Consider the following 22,932-nt stretch of genomic DNA (forward strand, 5'->3'; position numbering starts at 1 on the left):
CTAAGTAGAGTAAAAGAAGGAAAGAATCATAATAGTGAGAATAAAGGGTAGGCTACAAAATTGTAGGCCAAAAAAAATGGGCAACAGATTATATGCTAGATTTCTAGACTGCATTCAGTATGTAACATAGCCAACAAAGAATTTGGAGAGTCTGAGATAAACATTAATATAAAGAAAAATGAATTTGACAATAATGAGGAATCAAAGGGGAGCAAGACTTTGATAGGGAGATTGGTAAGCAAAATGTTGCAATTGCCCACGAAAGCAATGAGGACTTGAGATTCAGATGTTAATAACAGGAATGGAAAGGAAATAAATGTGAGAGATGCTGCTGAAGCAGAATCAACAGAAGTTAGTAACTAACTGAATTTTGGCCCCAGAGGAGTTAGGTGACAGAAATTCTAAACCCAAGTTATGAAGAGAAGGGTAATGCCATTAAGAGCAATGGAGATGAAGTTGCAAGCTAATAAACATTTCATCAGATGGATTTCTACCCGTTTCAATATATAGTCTCTTCTTCCCTAGCCAACAATCTTGGGGGGGGGGGGGCGGGGGGAAAGAGCAACTGAAAAAGAAAAAATGACAAATGAATAGAATTCAAAGAATAGAATGTGCCCTTCCAAACAGCAGCAAGCCAGGTAAGACAAAAACCTACTCTCCCATGAGAAGTAAACTTCTGCACATTTATAGAGTGTAATAACTATTAGAGTAGTTTATACCATTGTTTTGTAAATACCACGAGAGGCTGAAAAATGAACAAGAAAAAGGAAGCACACAATATAAAACGTACATACCAGGAGTCCCTTTCTTGGCCTCCTCCATTGTTACTCTGACATAGGGCTTACTGTAGTCAACTTCAATTTCATCTGAAAATGGGGCTGGTTCCCTTAAGCCCTTTAGGAAAAGTAAAGAAGAAACATAGTTAACTTTCATTGAAGAAAATGGATGTCAAACAAATTACTAAAAGAAGGGCAAATTATAAAAAAAACAACAATTAAACCAAATATCCTTCTATCTTAAGAATACTGGCATGGGGGCAGCTGGGTAGCTCAGTGGATTGAGAGCTAGGCCTAGAGATGGGAGGTCCTAGGTTCAAATTTGGCCTCAAACACTTCCCAGCTGTGTGACTCTGGGCAAGTCACTTGACCCCCATTGCCTAGCCCTTACCACTCTTCTGCCTTGGAGCCAATACACACACAGTATTGACTCCAAGACAGAAGGTAAGGGTTTAAAAAAAAAAAGAATACTGACATAATCTAATCTCTTTCCAACACTTGGGTAGAGAGAGGGAAAGTGGTCCCTATGGGATCTGGTGAGAGATCTAAGTAGAGGTTTTCCCAACAGTTTTTTGTCAATTTAAAGGAATCTTTCCCCAACTTATTTATGTGGTTGGGTTTCTCAAACATTGGATTTCTGTTTCTTATTGCTTTGGTTCTTGCTTATTTAGCCTATTCCATTGATTTATTTTTTTAATTTTTAAAACCATGATCAAATAGTTTTGGTAATTATTTTTATTGAGAAACTATTTCTCCATCACAAATAAAGTCCAATCTGGTTCTAGATAAAAGTCTTTAATCATATTAGGGAAAAAACTTTCTAAATATATGCTTTTTAATGGTTTTCAACTTAAATAATTTTTGCAATTTGCTAGACAAAAATTAAGTTTAGACCAGAACTCTATACCACATACCACAATAAGCTCCATGACTTGAATATGAATGTTATATCATAAAAAAAAATTGAAGAGACTTCTTAGTCAAACAAGGGATAAAAAAGAAACCACAAAGTTGAAATAGATGAGTTAGGTTACATAAAATTTTTAAAAAGCACAAACAAATCAAGGCAGATAGAATTAGAAAAGAAACTGTTAAATGGAAAGGTTCTTTGAATCAACTATTATTTTTCTTTAAACCCTTACCTTCTGTCTTAGAAACAATACTGCATATTGGTTCCAAAGTAGAAGAATGGTAAGAGCTAGGCAATGAGAGTTAAGTGACTTACCCAGAGGCCACATAACTAGGAAGTGTCGAAGGTCACATTTGAATCCAGGACCTTCTGTCTCTCAATCCACTAAGATATTATTGATAGACATTTGTTTTGTAAGAGTTAAAACTGGTTTTGGTCAAATATGAGTTAAAAAGATTTTTGTGATCTCCATTTATAAAAATTAACTTGTAAGTCACGAGGCTGTTAGTAGCTTTATTACAGTAAGGTAGAGATAGTAAAGAGAGGTAAATGTAGGAAGGAGGTAGAAAATATTGCCTAGGCTAAATACCCTATAATTGCCAATCCAGGGGAATCTAGCTCAACTCTGACAAAGGCTCCCTCAGGTCCCAATCTCCAATCAGGAGTCACGGTAGTCTCTTCAGCAAGAGTCTCATCATTGCAGCAGAAGTCCAACATAGAGACATCCATGCAGCAAAATTCCTCTTCAGCAAGAGCCAACAATGCAGCAGAATCTCCAACAAAGAATCCCTCTTTCAGCAAGAGCCACCAAGGCAGAGGCACCAATGCAGCAGAATTCCTCCAACACAGAATGAATGCTCAGCTCCACAGTCTCGTCTTTTATAACCCCTTTTCCACGTCACTTCCTGTCTCTCTGGTTTCTAATTCCTTTCAATGACAGCTGGTCTATCACATCTCAGGAACATAGTTTCTTAGTTTGCCTGGCACTGTGGGGATGGGGGTGAATGACAGTGCTTGTGGGATCTACTTCTGGTCTTTAAGGGTATGAACTTCCTTTTCTAGTAAAAGGTGTAAACCTTAAAATTTCTTAGACTTGTGAATGTTGGAAATTTCACCACTGGAAGGTTTCATGCTTGTAGGGAATTTCATACTGATAGTGGGAACTCTATTGGAATGTGAACCCCATTGGCAAGGGAGGTTCCTCCTCCTCCCTTCTTAAGATTACTTTAGGACAGAAACCTTTTGCTGAACAATGGAAAGGGCTGCAGCATAGATCAAAATTTAATTATTCCAATCTCCACCCTACTCAGGGTAACAGGATTTAGGAAGGGCTGCAGCAAAGGATCAAGATTTAATTATTTGAGAATATGACCTTCAACAGACATGTGCAAAGCCACAGACCTCTGGGCGGTCCTGGGTTAAGGTAGAGCCACCATTGGCACAGGGAAGACATGGACAGTGATTGGTAGATGTGAGAACTGAGGGGAGGGAACTTGGATGGTTTCCTTAAAGATAGAGGGGTCTGAGGACGAGAGAGTTGGTTGGAGAGGTTTTTGCTCTGAGAGGTTGTGCTCTGAGAAGCTTGCTCTGAAGGAAGCTGGAGGTGGAGGCCCCTGAGACTGTTTCTCCATTTTGGTCATGTGAGTGATAGGGACTGATCTCTTTCCTTTGCCTCAGCTATCTAAGGGCTTGGGCCTTTTGGCCCAGCCTAAACAGAAGGGGTATTTAAGCCCTATTCCCTTCTCTCCCCTTTCTCTCTCCCTCTCTCTCTCTATCTCTAATCCCTTTCTTCCTCCTGTTTGTAATTAAACTCCATAAAAGGTTGACTGCTGATTTGAGTTTTCATTTAGGAATTACATAGCTGAATTCCTTGGCAACCTTAAATTAATATATATCAGTCTTTTAAAGTGATTTCCTTGTCACATTTGTGGCTGACCACACGGGAGTCTAAAGAATTCTCTCAATAAACTTCTGAAATTCCTTGCCTTTTTACTCTACCGTCTCACCACTTAGTCCCTTTTAACAACAAACTTGGCTTAAAGACACAGCTGCTAGAACACGTGAGTATAAAAAACTTTTTCTCTCTTCTCTTTTCTCCTTAAGTTAAATTGGAATCAGCAGTTTTTCTTTTTCTTCCCTTTAATCTTAAGGGACAGCTGGGTAGCTCAGTGGATTGAGAGCCAGGCCTAGAGACAGAAGGTCCTGGGTTCAAATCGGACCTCGGGTACTTCCCAGCTGTGTGACTCTGATAGACAGAAAACAGCTGTTTTAAATCTCAGCAACAGGACCCTAAAGTCCTGGCTGGAAGAGCTGTTTCTAAATATCCTTTCCCTTAAGGAACAACTTCCTGGATTAGGAAAAAAAAAAACCCTGTGGAAAGTTTGTTGCTTTGCCCTGCTCCCCATGTGTTTTGTGAAATTACAAAATATATATATATAAAAATGAGTACTACATTCTTTGACAATTATATGGCAGCTGAAGAATTAGGGGCATTGAGGAATGCAGGATACCTCCAAATTTTTATATTAATAGGTACTGTCATTTTTGTACTCCTCAATACTATATTTAGAGATGCTAAAATAAAAAAAAATTGAGGATAAAATAGAAAATATTGAGGATAAAATAGAAAAAATTGAGGATAAAATGCAAGCCCAATTAGAAGATCTAAAATGTTTCTTACAGGATCAATTGGCAAACACCCACTCTACCAGAAACAGACCTGTTTCTGAACCTTTGAATGAGGAAATTTCCTTCCCTGAAATAGAGATGGAAAACACCTTCCCTATAGCCCAGTTAACAGACTGCTTCTCTCGTGCAGTGCAAATCTTGACTGAATTTAATCCCCAAAACCCTTCCCCTGCAATCCCAGTTTCTCATGTTCCCTCTCCTACAGAAAACCAAATTCCAACGCAAAGGAGATCTTGTCCTCCTAGAGAAACCTGTCCTTGTCAAACTGACCCACAGGTACAAAATTCAACTAGAGGCCTGTTTCCTCTAAGAGAAGTACCTGAAATAGGACGGAATGGGGATGTGGTGACTTTAAGACATAGGATACCGTTTACTCCCCAAGAAATAAGTGAATTTACACGAAATATCCCCACATATGAACAAAATCCTTTTCTAGTAACAAAAAAGATGGGAGACAGATTTTTTCAGTATAATCCGTCTTACAAGGACGTTGAGAACTTACTACAGGCTTTTTTAAGTGAACGTGAAAAAAATAAAATAATTGCTCACGTCAACAAAACCTGGGGGCGTAATGCAGCATGCAAATTGGCCATCTCAGGATCCCGAATGGGACTATAACAATCCTGAGGATTATCTACAACTATACCACTGTAGAGAGGCCATCCTCACGGCAATGAAGGAATGTGCAGATAAGTGGATGGAACTGGAAAAAATTAAGCAAAAGGAAGAAGAAACACCTTCCAGATTTATGGATAGAATAATCGAGTTTGGGAACAGATACTTAGATTGGGACCTAACTAAAGAGAGTAGTTTAAGACAAGTTAGAAGGATCTTTGTAAATAACTCTTGCAAAGCAATTAAGAATTATTTTAGAACACAATGCCCAAGATGGTCAGATATGGACCTTGAAGAATTGCGAAAAACAGCTATATATGTTTTAAAGGGAAACAAAGAAAAGGAGGAAGAAAATAATGATGACATGGAGGAAATGAAGAAAAAATAAGATATTTAATAGATAGGATGACTAAATTAGAAAGTGGGCATGATAATGAACCAACGACAATTGCCCCTCTCCAGAAATCCAATTATCAATCCATTACTTGCCACTTCTGTGAGAAGAAGGGCCACAAAATGATGGAATGTAGAACCTTTCTTAAGATGTTTGGAAGGAATACACAGTTTAATAATAGCTTTAGAAATAATAACTATAGAAATGATGATAATGGTTATAGAAACCAGAATTCTAGAAATTATAATAATGACTATGGAAATAACTATAATGAATATAGAAATTAGAACTTTAGAAACCAAAATTATAGAAATAGGAATTGGGAAAATAATGACAATTCTCCAAATGAAGAAAATGATAATACTCAACAACAATATATGAGAAATGGCGCTCATCCAAAACATGCTCGAGGTGCTAATGAACCTCAGAGAGGTGACCTTCAGGAGGGTGCCCAAGGAACTTCCTAATATAATGAAGATGATTCTTCTTAGATTGTATTGATTTTGTTGATATTAATTAACCTTTTTCAGTTTTTTTCCCTCCTCTCCAAATAGTAGGAAAGGATGAATAAAGAACTTAAGACTATGATTGGCAAATTATGCACTGAGACCGATTTAAAATGGCCTGAAATTCTCCCTCTGGCCCTATTTTATCTTAGAAGCAGGCCTAGAGGAGACTTACATATTTCACCATTTGAGATGCTTTTTGGACATCCGCCTATACAGGCTAAGCCTTTCTCCCTGGCTTATACATCGCTATTAGGGGGAGATATTACTATTGCTTCCTATATACAGGAGTTACAACACAAACTACATGAACTTCATGAATCCAGAGCTGCAGTACAGCTGGACCATTAGACTTTTCTCTGCATGACCTGAACCCAGGAGATAAAGTTTATATCAAGAATTTCAAGCGAACTGGAGCAACTCAACCTTCATGGGAAGGTCCATTCCAAATATTATTAACTACTCCAACATCTATAAAGATTGGAGAAAGAGACTCTTGGATTCACTGCTCACATGTGAAGAAAGCATCTTCTGCTGAGACTGACTGACTGTATCCTATCATATGAATTGTGACTCTATCTTATATGAATTGGAGATAATAATCCATAGACAAATGGATGCTGTTTTTTCAAGAATATATTGAATTACTGATTTTTTTCTTATTTTTCTTATTTCTTTTATTTTATTTTTTGATCAGAATATTTAAATTTTTTCTCATTTTTTGTGCTGAAGGTACACATAATTAATATTAATATTATTTTTTTTCCTGCAGTAATACAAGTTAATATATATATACTCTTGCTATAATATCAATATATGCCTAAAAGCTTTAAACTATGGGAACCTGCCATGCATTGATAAAATATTATAGGACTGTGATTAATGTTTGTGTCTGATTCCAGGAAAAGGGATAAAAACAAGGAGCACAGACTAAACCTGGATAGTGCCAATAGAGCACACAAGAAATATTAAAGTGAGACTCGAGGTTGCGACGCTTAACTTATGTTTAAGTCGTAGGACTTCCTTGTATCTACACTCTTTACGAAGTACTCAAACAAGTACAAAGCTTGACTATCATGCTGGCTCCCTATATCCCTGAATGGGAAAAAAAAAATCAGACGAGGGAATGACATTTCCCCATCAAAATAGAATTCTAATTCTTTTCTTCTTATATTATGGCAACTTCCTGTAGTCTTGGCTACAAATGGCTAAGTGAAATATTACTGCATCCTGTCCTACATACTTGTGGGATAGAAATTACTTTAAACTGGACCTATTTTGAATTTTTCCTATGTTTTTGATTATTTTTCTATTCTTTTGATAATTGACACATACACCCCCATAACTGAACAGTGTATTCTGAGCTAAACTTGATATATTTTTTAATACTTACTTCAGGGGGGATTGTATTTTAATTTAAAATCTAAGAATTTTTTTTAATTTTTTAATTTTTTTGTTTGAGATTGTATTTTTATAAAAATCTAAGAATTTTGTTTAAAATTTTACTGTTATAAAAAAATTCAAAGATTTTGATTCTGTTTGAGAAAAGATCTTCAAGAAAGAAGCTTGAAACTTTTATATCCAGAGAATGAACTGTTGCAGAAAGATGCCGAAAACCTACACTTCATCAAGAAGATCAAGAATGAACTTTGGATGTGATTGATTGGACTAAACTTTTGATTGAACATTTATTGTAATTGTACACATTTATGCCAAAAGGGACTGCCCCTAATTTGGCTTTCTGTCAATGCGCCTAGCAAAACATTGGTTTTGCTTTCTTTTCTTTTCTATTTCCTCTCTCACTATTCTAATTTCTCTTAGAAAATTGAATATTGTGTATATCTATAGTTAGAAGTGCATTTAGAACTACAAAATGATTATGTTAAATGATCAATGGGGAGACTAGTCTCCCAATGATCATCAGGGGGGATTGTAAACCTTAAAATTTCTTAGACTTGTGAATGTTGGAAATTTCACCACTGGAAGGTTTCATGCTTGTAGGGAATTTCATACTGATAGTGGGAACTCTATTGGAATGTGAACCCCATTGGCAAGGGAGGTTCCTCCTCCTCCCTTCTTAAGATTACTTTAGGACAGAAACCTTTTGCTGAACAATGGAAAGGGCTGCAGCATAGATCAAAATTTAATTATTCCAATCTCCACCCTACTCAGGGTAACAGGATTTAGGAAGGGCTGCAGCATAGATCAAAATTTAATTATTCCAATCTCCACCCTACTCAGGGTAACAGGATTTAGGAAGGGCTGCAGCAAAGGATCAAGATTTAATTATTTGAGAATATGACCTTCAACAGACATGTGCAAAGCCACAGACCTCTGGGCGGTCCTGGGTTAAGGTAGAGCCACCATTGGCACAGGGAAGACATGGACAGTGATTGGTAGATGTGAGAACTGAGGGGAGGGAACTTGGATGGTTTCCTTAAAGATAGAGGGGTCTGAGGACGAGAGAGTTGGTTGGAGAGTTGGTTGGAGAGGTTGTGCTCTGAGAAGCTTGCTCTGAAGGAAGCTGGAGGTGGAGGCCCCTGAGACTGTTTCTCCATTTTGGTCATGTGAGTGATAGGGACTGATCTCTTTCCTTTGCCTCAGCTATCTAAGGGCTTGGGCCTTTTGGCCCAGCCTAAACAGAAGGGGTATTTAAGCCCTATTCCCTTCTCTCCCCTTTCTCTCTCCCTCTCTCTCTCTATTTCTAATCCCTTTCTTCCTCCTGTTTGTAATTAAACTCCATAAAAGGTTGACTGCTGACTTGAGTTTTCATTTAGGAATTACATAGCTGAATTCCTTGGCAAGCTTAAATTAATATATATCAGTCTTTTAAAGTGATTTCCTTGTCACAAAGGTTAACTAAGTATGAAAAGAGGAGCACTCCAAGTTCTTGATTAAGTTAAAATGACTAGGAGGATAATTTCCTTTCACAACCCCCCTGTGATTCTATTGGGAGACAACCATGTTGAAATCTTCCAGATTTACATGCCTAATCTCCCCAATTAGTCATTTCAAATAACCATCTTATACTTCTAAAGATCTTCTGGTTAGAGGTGTATATAATATTGCACTTTCTAAGTGGAAATTACAATTTGGGGATAAGAGGGAAATAAAAGAGAAAGAAAGCAGAAGCAATGATTAATAGGCACATAGACAAAAAAGGGCAATTGGGGGCAGTCCCCTTTTGCATAAGAGTTTACATTCAGAATAAATGTGTTCAACCCTCTTCAGTTCAGCTCATTATATCCTAAAGTTCACTCTGGATCTTTTGATGCAATATATGGTTTCTGAAGGCTTCTCCAAAAAGATCCACTTCCTTGATTTGGGGTGTTGGCAAGTTTCTTTTCTTGAAATTTCTCCAAAAAAAATTTTAAACCTTGGGATTTTAGGATAATTATACAGTTTGATAACCAAGTCATATGAGGAATTCAAAATCTGCTATGTACTACTAGGCATAGTCCTGAGCACTAAGGATACAAAGACAAAAATGAAATAGTCCCTGACCTCAAAGAACTTATATTAGGGAAAAACAACATGTCTCCAGAAGAATAAATACAAAATATATATAAATGTAATTGAGAGGGGAGGTACTTAAAAATCCTCCTGTATGAAGTAGCACTAGAGCTGAGCCTAAAAAGGATGGGAAGAGTTCCAAGAGGCAGAGAAGAGGAAGGACAGCATTCTAGGCATAAGGAATAGCCTATGCAAAGTTGTAGAAGTGGGAGATGGGAAGCCATGCACAGGAAGTATCAAGAGGGTCAAGTTTACCTGGAATATAATTGAGCAGGGAAGTGGGAGTGATGGTAATGTGTAATCAGCCTGGAAAATAGGTTGAAGCCAGATTGTGAAAGGCTTTAAATTCTAAAGAGAAGGGTTTTCTCTTAAGAGGGAGAATATGAAGCCAACAAAACTTTTTGAGTAAGGGAGAAATGTCATTATTAGGAATAGCAATCTGGTAGTCAGGTGATGGGGGAGAAAATAAAACAACAATTAAGTCCAGGACAGAAATGACAAGCCTGAACTAGAGCAGTGGCCCAGTGTGGACATACAAATGACAAGACAGGGCAACTGATTAATTTGTAGGGAAGAGAGAAAGATACCAAAGATTGAAGAAGACTAATATTATAAACTAAAGTGATTGGGGGGATTGCAGTGTCTTTGTCAGAAATCAAGAATCTGAGAGAAGAGGCAGGTTTATGGGGAAAGATAATGAATAATTTAAACAAGTTGAGTTTGAAATACCTGTGGGACATCCAGGTGGAGATGTTCAGCAGTAATTTGGTGATATAGGACTGGAATTTGGGAGATATCTAAAGACCAGACAAGTAGATTTGGGAGTCATTTACAAAAAGATATTGAACCAATGGAAACTGATGAGGTTTACCAAGAATATAATGAGAGAAAGGGGCAGGACATGGTACTGGAGTAACCTATACAAAAGGGACAGAATGACCTTGAAAAGTCAAAAAAGGAATAGTCAGATTGGAAGGAAGAGAAAATCAAAATAGTCAACTGTCAAAAAGGAAGGAGTACAGGAGGGAAAAGGGAGAAGGGAGGAGGAATATGCAAGTGATAGAAAAGAGTAGTGGTCAAGAATGCAAACACTGCAGAGAGGTCAAAAAGGATAAAGACTAAAAAAATGTCTTTCTGGTTGGTAATAAAGAACCAATGGTGAGAGGCAGGTAGGGAACACAGTGAATACACTGTGTACACTAAGCCTTCATGAGATACTTAGTATTGATGTTAAGAGGTTTTTTTTTAATGATAATAAAATAATAGATTTAGAACTGAAAGGAACCTTAAAGTTTATCTAGTCCAATATCTTCATTTTATAGATGAGGAAACTGAGACCCAAAGAAGTAAAATTACTTGCCTAAAGATACATAGAGTGGTAAAACTAGAATTTGAACCTAAGTCCTCTGACTCCAGATTCAGCCATGATTGTACTAAACTAGGATTTAAATTAGACTTCAAGGAAGTAGGAGTAGGAGGGAAGAAAATAGAGAGGTTTTTAAACTACAGAAAAAGATAAAATAGGATGATAAACTGAGGAAACTGTAGAGTCTAGTGACTTAACTCCTTGAAAATGCTATTATAGGTACCTTCTGAATCTCTGTAACCTCTAATACTGTTAATCACTATCTTCTCCTTGAGACTCTCTAGGCTTTTGGAACACTTCTCTCTTCTGGTTCTCCTTTTACCTGTCTAAATGCTCCTTCTCAGTCTCCTCTGTTAGATTTTCAATCAGGTCACATTTGAAACTGTGGGAATCCCATGAGGCTCTGTCCTGGGCCCTCTTCTCCTATACTATTTCCTTCAGTGATCCTATTAGCTCCTATGAATTCAATTATTATCACTATGTGATGATTCTCAAATAATCTCTAAGCTCTTTGTTGATCTCCAGGTCTTACATTTATCTACTTGTAGGAAAAAAGACCTCTACCCCCTTATACTTGATTGGATTTTAGTGATAGTGATAGGTTTAAGATAATCAGTATTGTGATTCTAAAGTGATTAGTATAAATTCCATTATAATCTTAATACAATCAGTAGAATTACAAGGATTTCTAACTAAAGCATAAAAACTGCTTCTAAAGGGATATCTAACCCCTCCAATATAAAATCATGTTTGGCATTCAAAGCCTTTCATAACTTTTCCATAGTCTTCCTACTTCCCATCACATACCCTCTATAATTCATTGACACTGTCCTCCTTGTTGGTCCTTGTACAAGACTCTATTTTCCAACTCCATTAATTTTTCACTATCTCCCATGCCTAGAATTCTCTTCCCTCCTCATTTGTCTCTTGGCTTCCCTGGCTTCCTTCAAACTCTAGCTAAAATCCCACTTTACACAGGAAGCATTTCCTAAATCCCCTCAATTCTAGGGCCTTCCTTAACTCTTTTTTCCTTTTGTATCTCTAGCACTCAACACAATACCTGGTCCATAATAGTTGAGTAATGTTTACTGATTAGTCAACTAATAAATAGTACTTGGATAGCTGTTGATTATTATCCACAATAAAATACTATAAATAATACTATATTATATACTATATATATAAATATATATATATAAACTATAAATATAAATATAAATATAAATATAAAACTATATATAAATAATACTATAAATAAAATACTATAAATAAAAATACTCTTGTCCTTCTTGTCCTTAATCTTCAAAGGTGATTATAATGTTCCTGAAAGGAATCAATTTTTAAATCACCCAGAGTCAGTCAATAAGCATTTATGAAGTAGTTACTATGCCAAGGACAGCATTATTACTGACAATACTTATTAAGTCCTAACAGGATCTGTTGGCTAACTACCTTTCAAAGAAGACATAAGAGGCAGTTTTCCCTGGCTTCATTTTAGATCATTGGTATTACTCCACCTGCTCATTAAGCAAATGTGATCAAAATGTCAAACACTCTTCTTGTCATAGCCCTGGCTCTACATGCCACCATTATGTTCCAAAACACCAGAAATACAGCTTGTCTTGCCTTACAGCTGTCCTGCCTAACTTTGTATTATGCCCATTTCAAACTCTCAACAATGATTAATTTATTGAACTGTTATGAAAACTTGCTGATTCTGTCACACATATTTTCTAATCTAAGAACTTGAGTCTCTGGGAGCTATTTTGCAACAAAGTATTTATCAAGAGTTTCTGACCTTTTTGACTATCCACTGGTCTATTTCTGATTAGTCCTAAAGTGGGGGGAAAAAAAGTTATCCCTCATATGGTCCTCTGGGCAAGAGTACCAAAAAAAAATTCAAATTAACAGCAAGATTTTGGCTAGTTACCTAATTCTGTCCAGAATGCCCTAATGTTCATGCCTGGATATTATGTTTTTCTTAATGTGGCTGAAAATCAGATTAATTTTTTTGGCTGCCACATCATAAAAATGTCTCCTTTAGAGCTTGGAGCTCACTAAAACCCCCACATCTTTTTCATAGGAATTACTATCTATCTAATCTGCTTCATACATCCTAGGAAGGGTATTATTAAGGAGGTGATGCTACAAAAGCACAACCAGACCTCTGAAGAGTTAGGATCACAGCATGAGAACAGATTGAAAGGAACTAGAGTTGTTTAGCCTAGAAAGAAGGCTAGGAGTGAGAAAGGGGACATCAGCTATTTTCAATAATCTAAGGACCTGTCTTCTAGTATTTAAAAATGGTTTAACATGAGAGAGTAGATTTGTTTTGCCTGATTCTGGCTGGAGGTCAGAGAACACTAAGGGAAAAGAGATCAATTTAGGCCAGTAAGAAAAAAACTAACAAATAACTGGGTCTATTTGCAAGTGAAATGAATTGCCCTGGAGGTGGTGGGTTCCCCTACACAGCAAGTCTTAAAGTGGGGACTAGAAGACCATTCAAGTATATTTTAGAGGCGGGTTCTTCTTGTCATAAACAGGTCTGACAAGAATGCCTCTGAAATCTCTTTCACTATAAGATTCTGAGATTTATAAAGTGCTCAAAACATCTCAATAAATGGTTGGCAGAAGTGACATCATCAAAATCTTTATTTACTCTGCTGCTCACAGTGGGAAATGACTTAAAAGGTGGTTTTGTTGAGAAAACATTTAAAAGAGAAGGGCTCCTGAAAAGTCTGGCAAGAAACAATCATTCATTTCTATTTGCATTTTCTTTTTTGCTACATACCTTCTTTATTCTGACAGGAGAGGATTTCAAAGTTTAATTTTTACATTCAAAGTTTCAAGATCTTTAACATTCAACAACCTTCAGTAGGGAATAAATTTTATAATGATTTTTTATCTAAAGTAAAATTATTGTAAATTTGCATAACTAAAATGAATAAATTGAAAATGTTAATTAAGATTCCTTGAATTTCTAAAAAACACTTCTTTCTAGGGTATTTTCATATTCATTATCTCATTTATTCTCCTTTTCCTGGCCACTGACAGAAGTAAAGTGGTACCTCAGAGTTGTTTTCATTTGCATTTCTCTAATCAATAGTTGATTAGAACATTTTTCTCTATGACTTTAGAGGCTTTGATTTCTTCTAAAAACTGGCTGTTCGTATACTTTGCTTATCAATTGGGGAATGACTCGTTTTTAAAAATTTGACTCAGTTTCCTGTTTGAGAAATGAGGCCTTTATCAGAGAAAGTTGCTATAAAAATGTTTGATATTACTTCACTATCTATGGTATTTTTTAGCAAAATGTCATTTTTCATCTCATTCACTATCAAAATACAAGTGAAGCAGAGGAGTTGAGTATGGGGAAGGAAATGTGCCATTTCTCATATGATTCACTATAGCCTTCACAGCTGACCCTTTGGAAATAATTTTGATTAAGAAAAGGGGTAGGACAGAAAAAATCTGAGACAAACTTCAAATAGATTCATTCACACCGTGAAAATTACTGAAAGAAGATGGCAATGTTACTGGCGCTGGTAAGCCAAAAAAAAAATTTTTTTTTGGAAAATTTTATTTAGTCAATTTAGAACATTATTCCTTGGTTAAAAGAATTATATTCTTTCCCTCTCTCCCCTCCCCCCAACCCCTTCCTGTACATACCCAATGTACAATTCCACTGGGTTTTACATGTGTCCTTGATCAGAACCTATTTCCATATTGTTGATGTTTGCACTAGGATGATCATTTAGAGTCTACATCCCCAACCATATCCCCTCAACCCATGTAATCAAGCAAGCCAACAAAATTTTAAACAAAGCTTAAATTGAGTTCCTGGCTAAAGTACCAAAACATCATTTGACATACTAATAATCATTGGACTCCCTAACTCCTTACTCTACTCCCCAAATCCTACTACTGTCTACACAACTGTAGATTTCTTAGCATCTGATTCTCTAAAATAAGACCATTAAGATGTCTCTTGTTCTGTTTGTTTGGTTTTTTTTAAAACCATATTAGCCCTTATAATTAAAAAGAAATAAAGATAACATTTCCATTCTGACCAAACTCAGTCTACAGACTCTGTGTTTCCTGAATCTGGCCATTATTAAGGTGTTTCTATACTTCTTATTTCAGAAATACCAGTAAAGGAATAACTGTGCTATAAGCCAGAAGGCCTTTATTTAATACCAGAGCAAGGAAGAGAATATGTTGAAAATAAACTGAGAGGCAAATCTAGATAGTTCAATGAATAGAGTCAGGCCTAGAGATGGGAGGTCCTAAGTTCAAATCTGGCCTCAGACACTTCCTAGCTATGTGACCCTGGGCAAATCGCTTTAACCCTAATTGCCTAGCCCTTTCTGATTTTCTGTAGTAGAACTAATACTTAGTAAGGGTAAGGTGGTAAGGGTTTTGAAAGGAAGAAAGGAAAACTCTTCACTTACATGTCAACAAAGACATCAAAGGTGGCATAACAGATAAGAGTGCTAGCCCTTGAGTTAAAAAGATCCCAGTTCAAATCTGGTCTCAGACACTAGATGTGTGCCTCTGGAGAAGTCACTTAACCTTGGTTTGCCTCATTTTCCTCAACTGTAAAATAAGAACAGCACCTACCTCACAGTGTTATTGTGAGAATCAAATTAAATAATACAAGCACTGATATAGCAGGCACTAAAGAGGTACATACTTATTCCTCTTTCTTCCCTTCCATAAGAACAGGCTCTGCAAGTGAATAGCTAGCAACAAAAACAACGTAAATTATATATAATAGAATATGTTGCCCTCTAAGAGTCCACCCCAGAAGTCTCATGCCCTAGAACTTCACAATCCTATTAGTAAAATAAGATGAAAAAATTGAGACCTCGTTTGCCTATTCCTTTCCTTGCTTAATGTTTCTCTAGAGCCAAAAGTTTCTATTCATTGCTCTTTAGGAGTAAATCTCAACAGTCAATGCTGCATATGGTGGAAAGCAGGGGTTCTTTATCTTTTTTGTGTGTGGTGCTCCCCATTAGCAGTATGGTGAAGCCTGACTCCTCAGAATGTTTTTAAATGCATAAAATAAAATACATAAGATTACAAGGAAACCAATTACACTAAAATATAGTTGTCAAAATCTTTCACAAAAAAACAAGTTCACTGACCCCAAGTTAAGAACCTCTAGTTTAAAGGACCATCTTCACTCAGCTGTAACTAATAATCTTAGGTTCATTAACATGAAGAGGGAAAACATGTAACTTCCTGGCTATGGAAATGGCACTTGGCTTATTCAGGGACATCCAGGAAATACCACTGTATAACATTTCATTCATCAGAAATTAAGTTTGTATTCTATAACAGCAACCCAATTTTAATATGTACAGGCAGCAGGTAAAGTAGAAGGGAGACAGTGGTTGATCTTTAATTGTATGGTCTGATGGTAGTATGATGAAGGAAAATTATTCATCTATTTGCCCCAGAAAATATCGATTACCTTCCCTTTAACACTGCCCAGTGGAGATTACACCACAAGAAACTGAGTTTCAGTTTTTTTCCCCAAAAATATAAGGGGAAAGTCATATGAATTATACAAATAACTAGAGGCAAATGAGTCAAGAGAAAAAAAGAATAGAATAGGTAGTAATGGAGCTCTCAATGACCTCAAATATTATATTAACTTACACTTCAATACTTGAAAAGATTAATTAAGTAGGTACTCCACATGTCTGAAGTCTCTTGAGTTGCTCGAGTCAGAAACATTCTAATATCATTGGTGATCAATCTTCTGGCGGTCATTAGTGGTCAACCTGGTGATAAGTCTCTCCAAATTTAATTTGATTGGGCTATTTCAAATTGGGCCCATAAATCCATTACCATGCCCACTAAGGCATATGCTACAATGGTACAATGCTACAATGGTTTTAAGAATTCTCATTTTCATATCTGAATTAAAGCATGAGAGTAAGTCTTTAGTATAAGAGTAAAGAGAAATAATTTCAAAATTATTAATTTTGTTCTGCCTTGTCAAGTAATAAAGCCATCATCATTCTCAAATGATTAACAATTTACAACCTAGATAAAGGATTTATATACAATTTTCTTTGTTTATTTACAAGGTTTTATTTACTTAGGCTTGTTACTTTGGGTTTGTTGTTTTTTTAACATGCTATCGAAGAGATTCAATCACAGGAACGACAAAAATAAAAATACCTTTTGGGTTTGTGTCTTTTTAACCAAACAACTCCAGAGAATACATCCGCTCTGTCATGTAGGCTCTTTCTTCAGCACCACAATTAACTTTGGATTTCTATAATTTGGACCTACAAGTTCAGAATGGGCATAATACTGTCCCATCTGATACCCTTAGTTCTTTTTTTAACTTATGAACACTTGACTAGTATAGTAGACAGTGCCAGGTTAGGAAGACCTAAATTCAAATACTGTCTCAGACACACCAGCTATGTGATGCTAGGCAAGTCACTAAATGTCTCTACCTTCAGTTTCCTATTCTGCAAAATAATAGAGTTGGATTCTGACCTTTACATTCTCTTCTAGTTCTAAATCTACAATCATATGATCCCAAGAGCTTCTGTTTTTCTGTTTCTGAAGGGTTTGCTATTTTCCCCACACCAACAACAATTCTGTACCAAAAAAAATATAATCCCTAATTCCTTTTTCCTTTCAAAATTACAACAAATGCTAAACACCAGAAGAGAACAGAGAGGGAAAATCCATTAACATAATCTTCAGTTTTGCCATCATCACCAACAAAAAAAATTATACTATAAACTATATTGTAACCTGTAGCAAAAAAAAAGTCCTCTTGTAACCCTCCCACTCTAAATTTCTATTTTGTTTTTTATTATTTTTTAATTTTTGTTTTATTTTATTCCAATAACAAATATACAGATAAGTTTTCCAAGGTCACATGATTCATGTTGTCTCCCTCCCCTCTCCCATAATTGACAAGCAATTCCAGTGGGTTTTCCATGTATTACTCAAAACATATTTCCATAGTTCATTTTTGTAACAGAGTAATCTTTTAAAACCAAAACCCCAAATAAACAAGTGATAAATCATGTTTTCTTCTGTATTTCTACTCCAACAGTTCTTTCCCTAGATGTGAGTACCATCCTTTTCATAAGTCCCTCAGAATTGTCCTGGATCACTGTATTGTTAGCAGCAAAGTCTGTTACATTTGATCGTCCCACAGTTTTAGTTACTGTATATAATGTTCTCCTGGTTCTACTTATTTCACTCTGCATCAGTTCATGTAGGTCCTTCCAGTTCTTACAGAAATCAACTGTTTCATCATTTCTTATTCCATCACCATCATATACCACAATTTGTTCAGCCATTCCCTAATTGAGGGATATCCCTTCCATTTCTAATTTTTACTACCACAAAAAGTACAGCTATAAATATTTTTGTCCAATCAAGTCCATCCCCATTTTTAAAAATTTCTTTGGGATACAGAACTAGTAGTGGTATTGCTGGATCAAAAGGAATGCATTCTTTTCAAAGCATTTGGGTATAATCCCAAATTGCCTTCCAGAATGGTTGGGTCAATTCACAATTCCACCAGCAATGCATTAGTGTTCCAATTTTGCCATATCCCCTTCAATATTTGTTGTTTTCCTTTACTGTCATATTGGCCAATCTGTTAGGTTATTTCCATTTCTCTAATCAAGAGAAATTTAGAAAATTTTTTCATATAATTATTGATAGCTTTGATTTCTTCCTCTGAGAACTACCTATTCATATCCCTTGACCATTTGTCAACTGGGAAATGGCTTGACTAAACCTCTATTTTGGACAACAATAGCTTAAATAGTTTTAATATTCATTTACTAGACTTCTAAGGCACTTTATCATTTCAAGGTATTAGTCTTGATTTTTCAGTAGTAAATCAAAAATTAGTACTCATGATATACCTCTAAAGGGGACCAGTTCTAAGTAAGTAAAGCACAATAAAAATGGGAAAATAAAAAGTACTGATAACTTCAATCATTGTGAGGGTTCTTTTGATTGTCTTTCTGAAAAAAGGATGGATGAAATCTTACAGAGATAATGTAGCGTAGGAAGCTTGGGAAGTAGTCTTAGGTGTAGTTTCCCATGTGAGACACACTTGAAAAGTATGAATGAAAGAAGGTTTGGGGGTAAGAAGCAGCAAATAAGAACTCTGATTCTATTTTTGCAGTAAAGGGGAGAGGAATTTAGGTATAAGAATTGACTTCACTAGAAAGGTATATGGGGTTATGAGGAAAATCCTAAATGTGGTAGACATGTTGTTATTAGATTAGATATTAGATATGCTGATTAGAACCCATTTCCCCCATTTCATTAACTGATGTTTGCTACTGGACCAAAATATGTTCCTAACACCCCCAAACTTTTCCAACATTCCTTCCTTTGCACTTTTTAAGCAGCTCAACTAAATTACTACACTAGCATATACAGAACAAGCCTTCCAACAACTGTGTGGATAAGCCATCTTCTTATTACTTTATTAAGCAACTACAATTTCATCAATGCTATATCAATTCATCCAGAAGGCAAGAGATGTCAAACCATAAAATCCTTTTGTTTACTTACAAATGAGCTGCGAGATACTTTGGCAATGACCTCTTCTGCTGACCCATTGGATCCACTTGATTCTCTCCTCCTCTTCCTTGAATTCAACTTGGCTGAACCCTGTTCATCTTTTTTGTCTAACCTGGACACAGAAAAGGAAAGAGATTTCCTTTTTATTGGGGAAGAAAAAGAAAGCTAATATTTAAGTGATAACATTAGGTATACCCAGCAAATGGTTAACTTCAATGTGTACCTTTCTACAAAATATCCAGTTTCATTTGGTACAAACGGTAATACTTAATAAGGCACAGTATCTGAGAGAAATAGTGAATGATGCTCCTGAAAAAGTAGTCAACCCTTTATTCCCTTCCCACTCTCTTCAATTCTATTTGAATGCAGAATATATACTGTGTATTATAGGTCAAAAGCATTCTTGTAAGAACACTGAATTCACAGTCACTGCAGGTCAAAAAATTGGAATTCTTTGGCTTAAAAGGAAAATTACATAACCTCTAATATTGCTTATTTCTATGAAAGGTGAACTCTGGAGCTATGGGAGGCTCAAGAGAAGTTTGGAGAGATTAATCTGGTGTAGAAAGGCCCCAGCCCACCCAACCCTCAAAGTATAAGAACAAACTGAGACATCTGCAATCTAGTCACTGGGGCTATCTTTTGACAAATGTCCCACTCTAATTCAATTTTTATATCCTGAGAATCCTCCCCCCTCCATTACTGATAGTGAAGAAATACTCTGAGGCAAAGGTAAAGCAAATTGTAAATAACTTCTTTAATCTAGGGCTTCATAACTTAAGAGGGGTTTGAAACAAAGCCTCGTGTAACAAAAGCTAACCTAAAAAACAGATACTAAAAAAGAAAAAAGAGAAAGATTCCATTATGAAAGAATAAACTTACATTTTCAATAGGAAGAAATAAAATTATCAATATTACATTAACTACTGATTAGTAGCATAGGTTCATTGTAATATATGTAGATCCACATATCTCTCTCCCCTTCAACCTCCCTTCAATAAGGATTCACTGAGTTTCCATGATTGACATAGAACAATGGTAGATGCTATGGACAATAAAAAATATACATTTGAGATAACAATTCCTGTCGCCATACATTTTTCCCTTACTGCCTATACTATTCAACATTTATTCCCTAGATTCCCCTTTCTCCCTTAAGCCTAAACTGTTCCTGCTCATTCTGGGCATTCCCTGGACTACCAAAACAGAAGACATGCTTATTATGACACAACTATACTGGGCTAGCTACAGGCAAAAGAAAAAAAAAAGGTCTTAGAACCCAAGAAGCTTTAATGTAAAAAGAAGAAGCAGAGGTGATTATAAGAATGGGAGGGAGGAAAAAATCCAAATATTCACTAAAACATAGCCTCAAACAAACAACAAAGATACCAGGCTACAACATGAATCAGCAACCTATGCCACAATTATCAAAGGTTGTATGGGCCAGGCAAGATGATGAAACAGGTGAAATTTATCTTTGACATACTTCTCTTGGCAGCCGATTCTGAGTTTCAATATTAAGTAATCCTTACTAAGGGTAAATTAAAGTTAATTTATGTCCAGATTAAATGTTTTTCTGTTTGAAAAACTGACTCATTAATACCAACCAGCCAGATAACAGAGCACAAATTCTTTAACATAAAAGGATTCTAAATGACCACAAATTCAGGGGCACCAGGAGAGACCTTAAAGATAATCAAGTCAGACACCTTCGTTTTACAGATGAGGAAAATAAGGCTTAGAGATAGTAAATGATTTTCCTAGAGTCACACAACTAATCTCAGAGTTAAGATCTGAATCCAGATTTTCCTGCCTCTCAAGAAAGGGAAAGAATTCATTTTCTTACCCAGTTATTTGCCTGTCATCTCAAAGCAATGTTACATTAACGAGATAATTTTAAAGCACTTACCACAGTGCCCATCACATAGTAAGCACTATATAAATGCTTGCTATTATTATTATTACTGAATACCAGATAGAAAATGTCAGATTGCCAATAACAAATCTTCCCTAAGGAATATGTCTTAACCAAATCCAAGTAGCAGTAAGTAGGCAAATTTTATAAAAATGTGTTCTAACTCTTCATGCCTAGAGTTATCATGAGTCAAGGCTAAAAAACAGATAGGTTCATATTTTCTGACCATTTATTTACTGAGAAATTACTTATATTCTTATAAATTTGATTCAGTTCTGCTTTTGTCAGAGAAATTTGCTATAAAAATTTCCCCCCAGTTTCCCAGTTTCCTTCTAATCTTGGCCACACTAGTTTTGTTTGTGCAAAATCTACTTAATTTTAATGTGGTCAAAATTGTCTATTTTATATCCCAAAACATTCTCTTATCTCTTGTTTGGTCATAAATTCTTCCCTTTTCCATAGATCTAACAAGTAAAATTTTCCATGCTCTCCTAACTTATGTGTATTATATCAACCTTTATGTCTAAATCATTAACTCATTCTGACCTTATCTCAGGATATGATATGAGATGTTGGTCTAATACCTAGTTTCTGCTAAACTGCTTTCCAGTTTTACCAACAACTTTTGTCAAATAATGAGTTCTTGCCTCCAAAGCTTAGTTCTTTGAGTTTGTCAAACATCAAATTATTAGTCATTTACTATTGTGCACTGTATACCTAACCTATTCCGCCGATTCCCCCCAACTCTATTTCTTAGCCAATACCAGATTGTTCTGATGATTACCACTTCATAATATAGTTTTAGATCTGGTACTGCCAGGTCACGTTCCATCATGTTTTTTTCATTTGATATTCCTGACCTTTCCTTCTTCCAAATGAATTATTATTTATTTCTCTAGCTCCCTAAAAATTTCTTTATTGTGTTGACTCAGTCTACCTATAAGCAATGAATTCTCCAACAGTTTAGCTCTAAATTGATTTGGGTGAAAGTTGTTCTGTAATTTTCAATCACATGATTCTTCCTGAGCTCATTAGGGTTTTCCTGACAAAGATATGGAGTAATTTGCCATTTCCTTCTTCAACTCAATTGACAGATTAGGAAAAGAAGGCAAACAGGGTTGAGTTACTTGCCAAGTCACACATCTAGAAAGTGTCTGAGGTAAGACTGAACTCAAAAAGATGAATCCTCTTGATTCCAGGTCCATTACTCTATCCACCATGCAACCTAGCTGCCCTGCATTTGTGTGAAAAGTGTTTCATAATGGTGTTCATATAGTTCCTGGGTTTGCCTTGGCACAAAGATTCCCAAGTATTTTATAATGCCTATACTTATTTCCAATGGAATTTCTCTTTCTGTCTCTTCCTGATGGACTTTGTTGATAAAATACAGAAATGTTGATGATTTATATAGGTTTATTTTATATCTTGCAATTTTGCTAAAGTTGTTGATTATTTCAAATAGTTTTTTAGTTGACTAGGGTTCTCTAGGTATATATTACCTGAAATGAGTGATAGTCTTGTTTCCTCATTGCCAATTCGAATTCTGTCCATTTATTTTCTTTTCTTACTACTATAGCTAGCATTTCTAGTATAATACTGAATAATAGTGGTGATATGGGATAATCTCCTTGCTTCATTCCTGATCTTACTGGGAAAGTGTCTA

General features: G+C 35.8%; 1 protein-coding gene across 7 annotated transcripts in view; it reads right to left on the bottom strand.

The window, feature by feature from the left end:
- The window catches only part of PCYT1A (phosphate cytidylyltransferase 1A, choline), a 135,077-nt gene that overhangs the window by 68,902 nt on the left and 43,243 nt on the right, over window positions 1-22,932 (bottom strand). For 6 of the 7 annotated variants that reach the window (XR_008911757.1, XM_056797174.1, XM_056797171.1 and 3 more), the window contains 2 exons: window positions 19,346-19,466; window positions 795-894 (listed from right to left, as the gene is read on the bottom strand). Coding sequence is in view for 6 of the 7 variants with exons in the window: in XM_056797174.1 (XP_056653152.1) it covers window positions 795-894; window positions 19,346-19,466 (221 nt within the window). In the remaining variant the exon portion in view is untranslated. Of the gene's footprint in view, window positions 1-794; window positions 895-19,345; window positions 19,467-20,236; window positions 20,257-22,932 lie in introns of those variants that run through there. The other variant, XM_056797175.1, reaches the window with a different exon arrangement.

The sequence above is a fragment of the Monodelphis domestica genome, chromosome 4 (assembly GCF_027887165.1).
Source record: "Monodelphis domestica isolate mMonDom1 chromosome 4, mMonDom1.pri, whole genome shotgun sequence".
NCBI classification, from domain to species: domain Eukaryota; kingdom Metazoa; phylum Chordata; class Mammalia; order Didelphimorphia; family Didelphidae; genus Monodelphis; species Monodelphis domestica.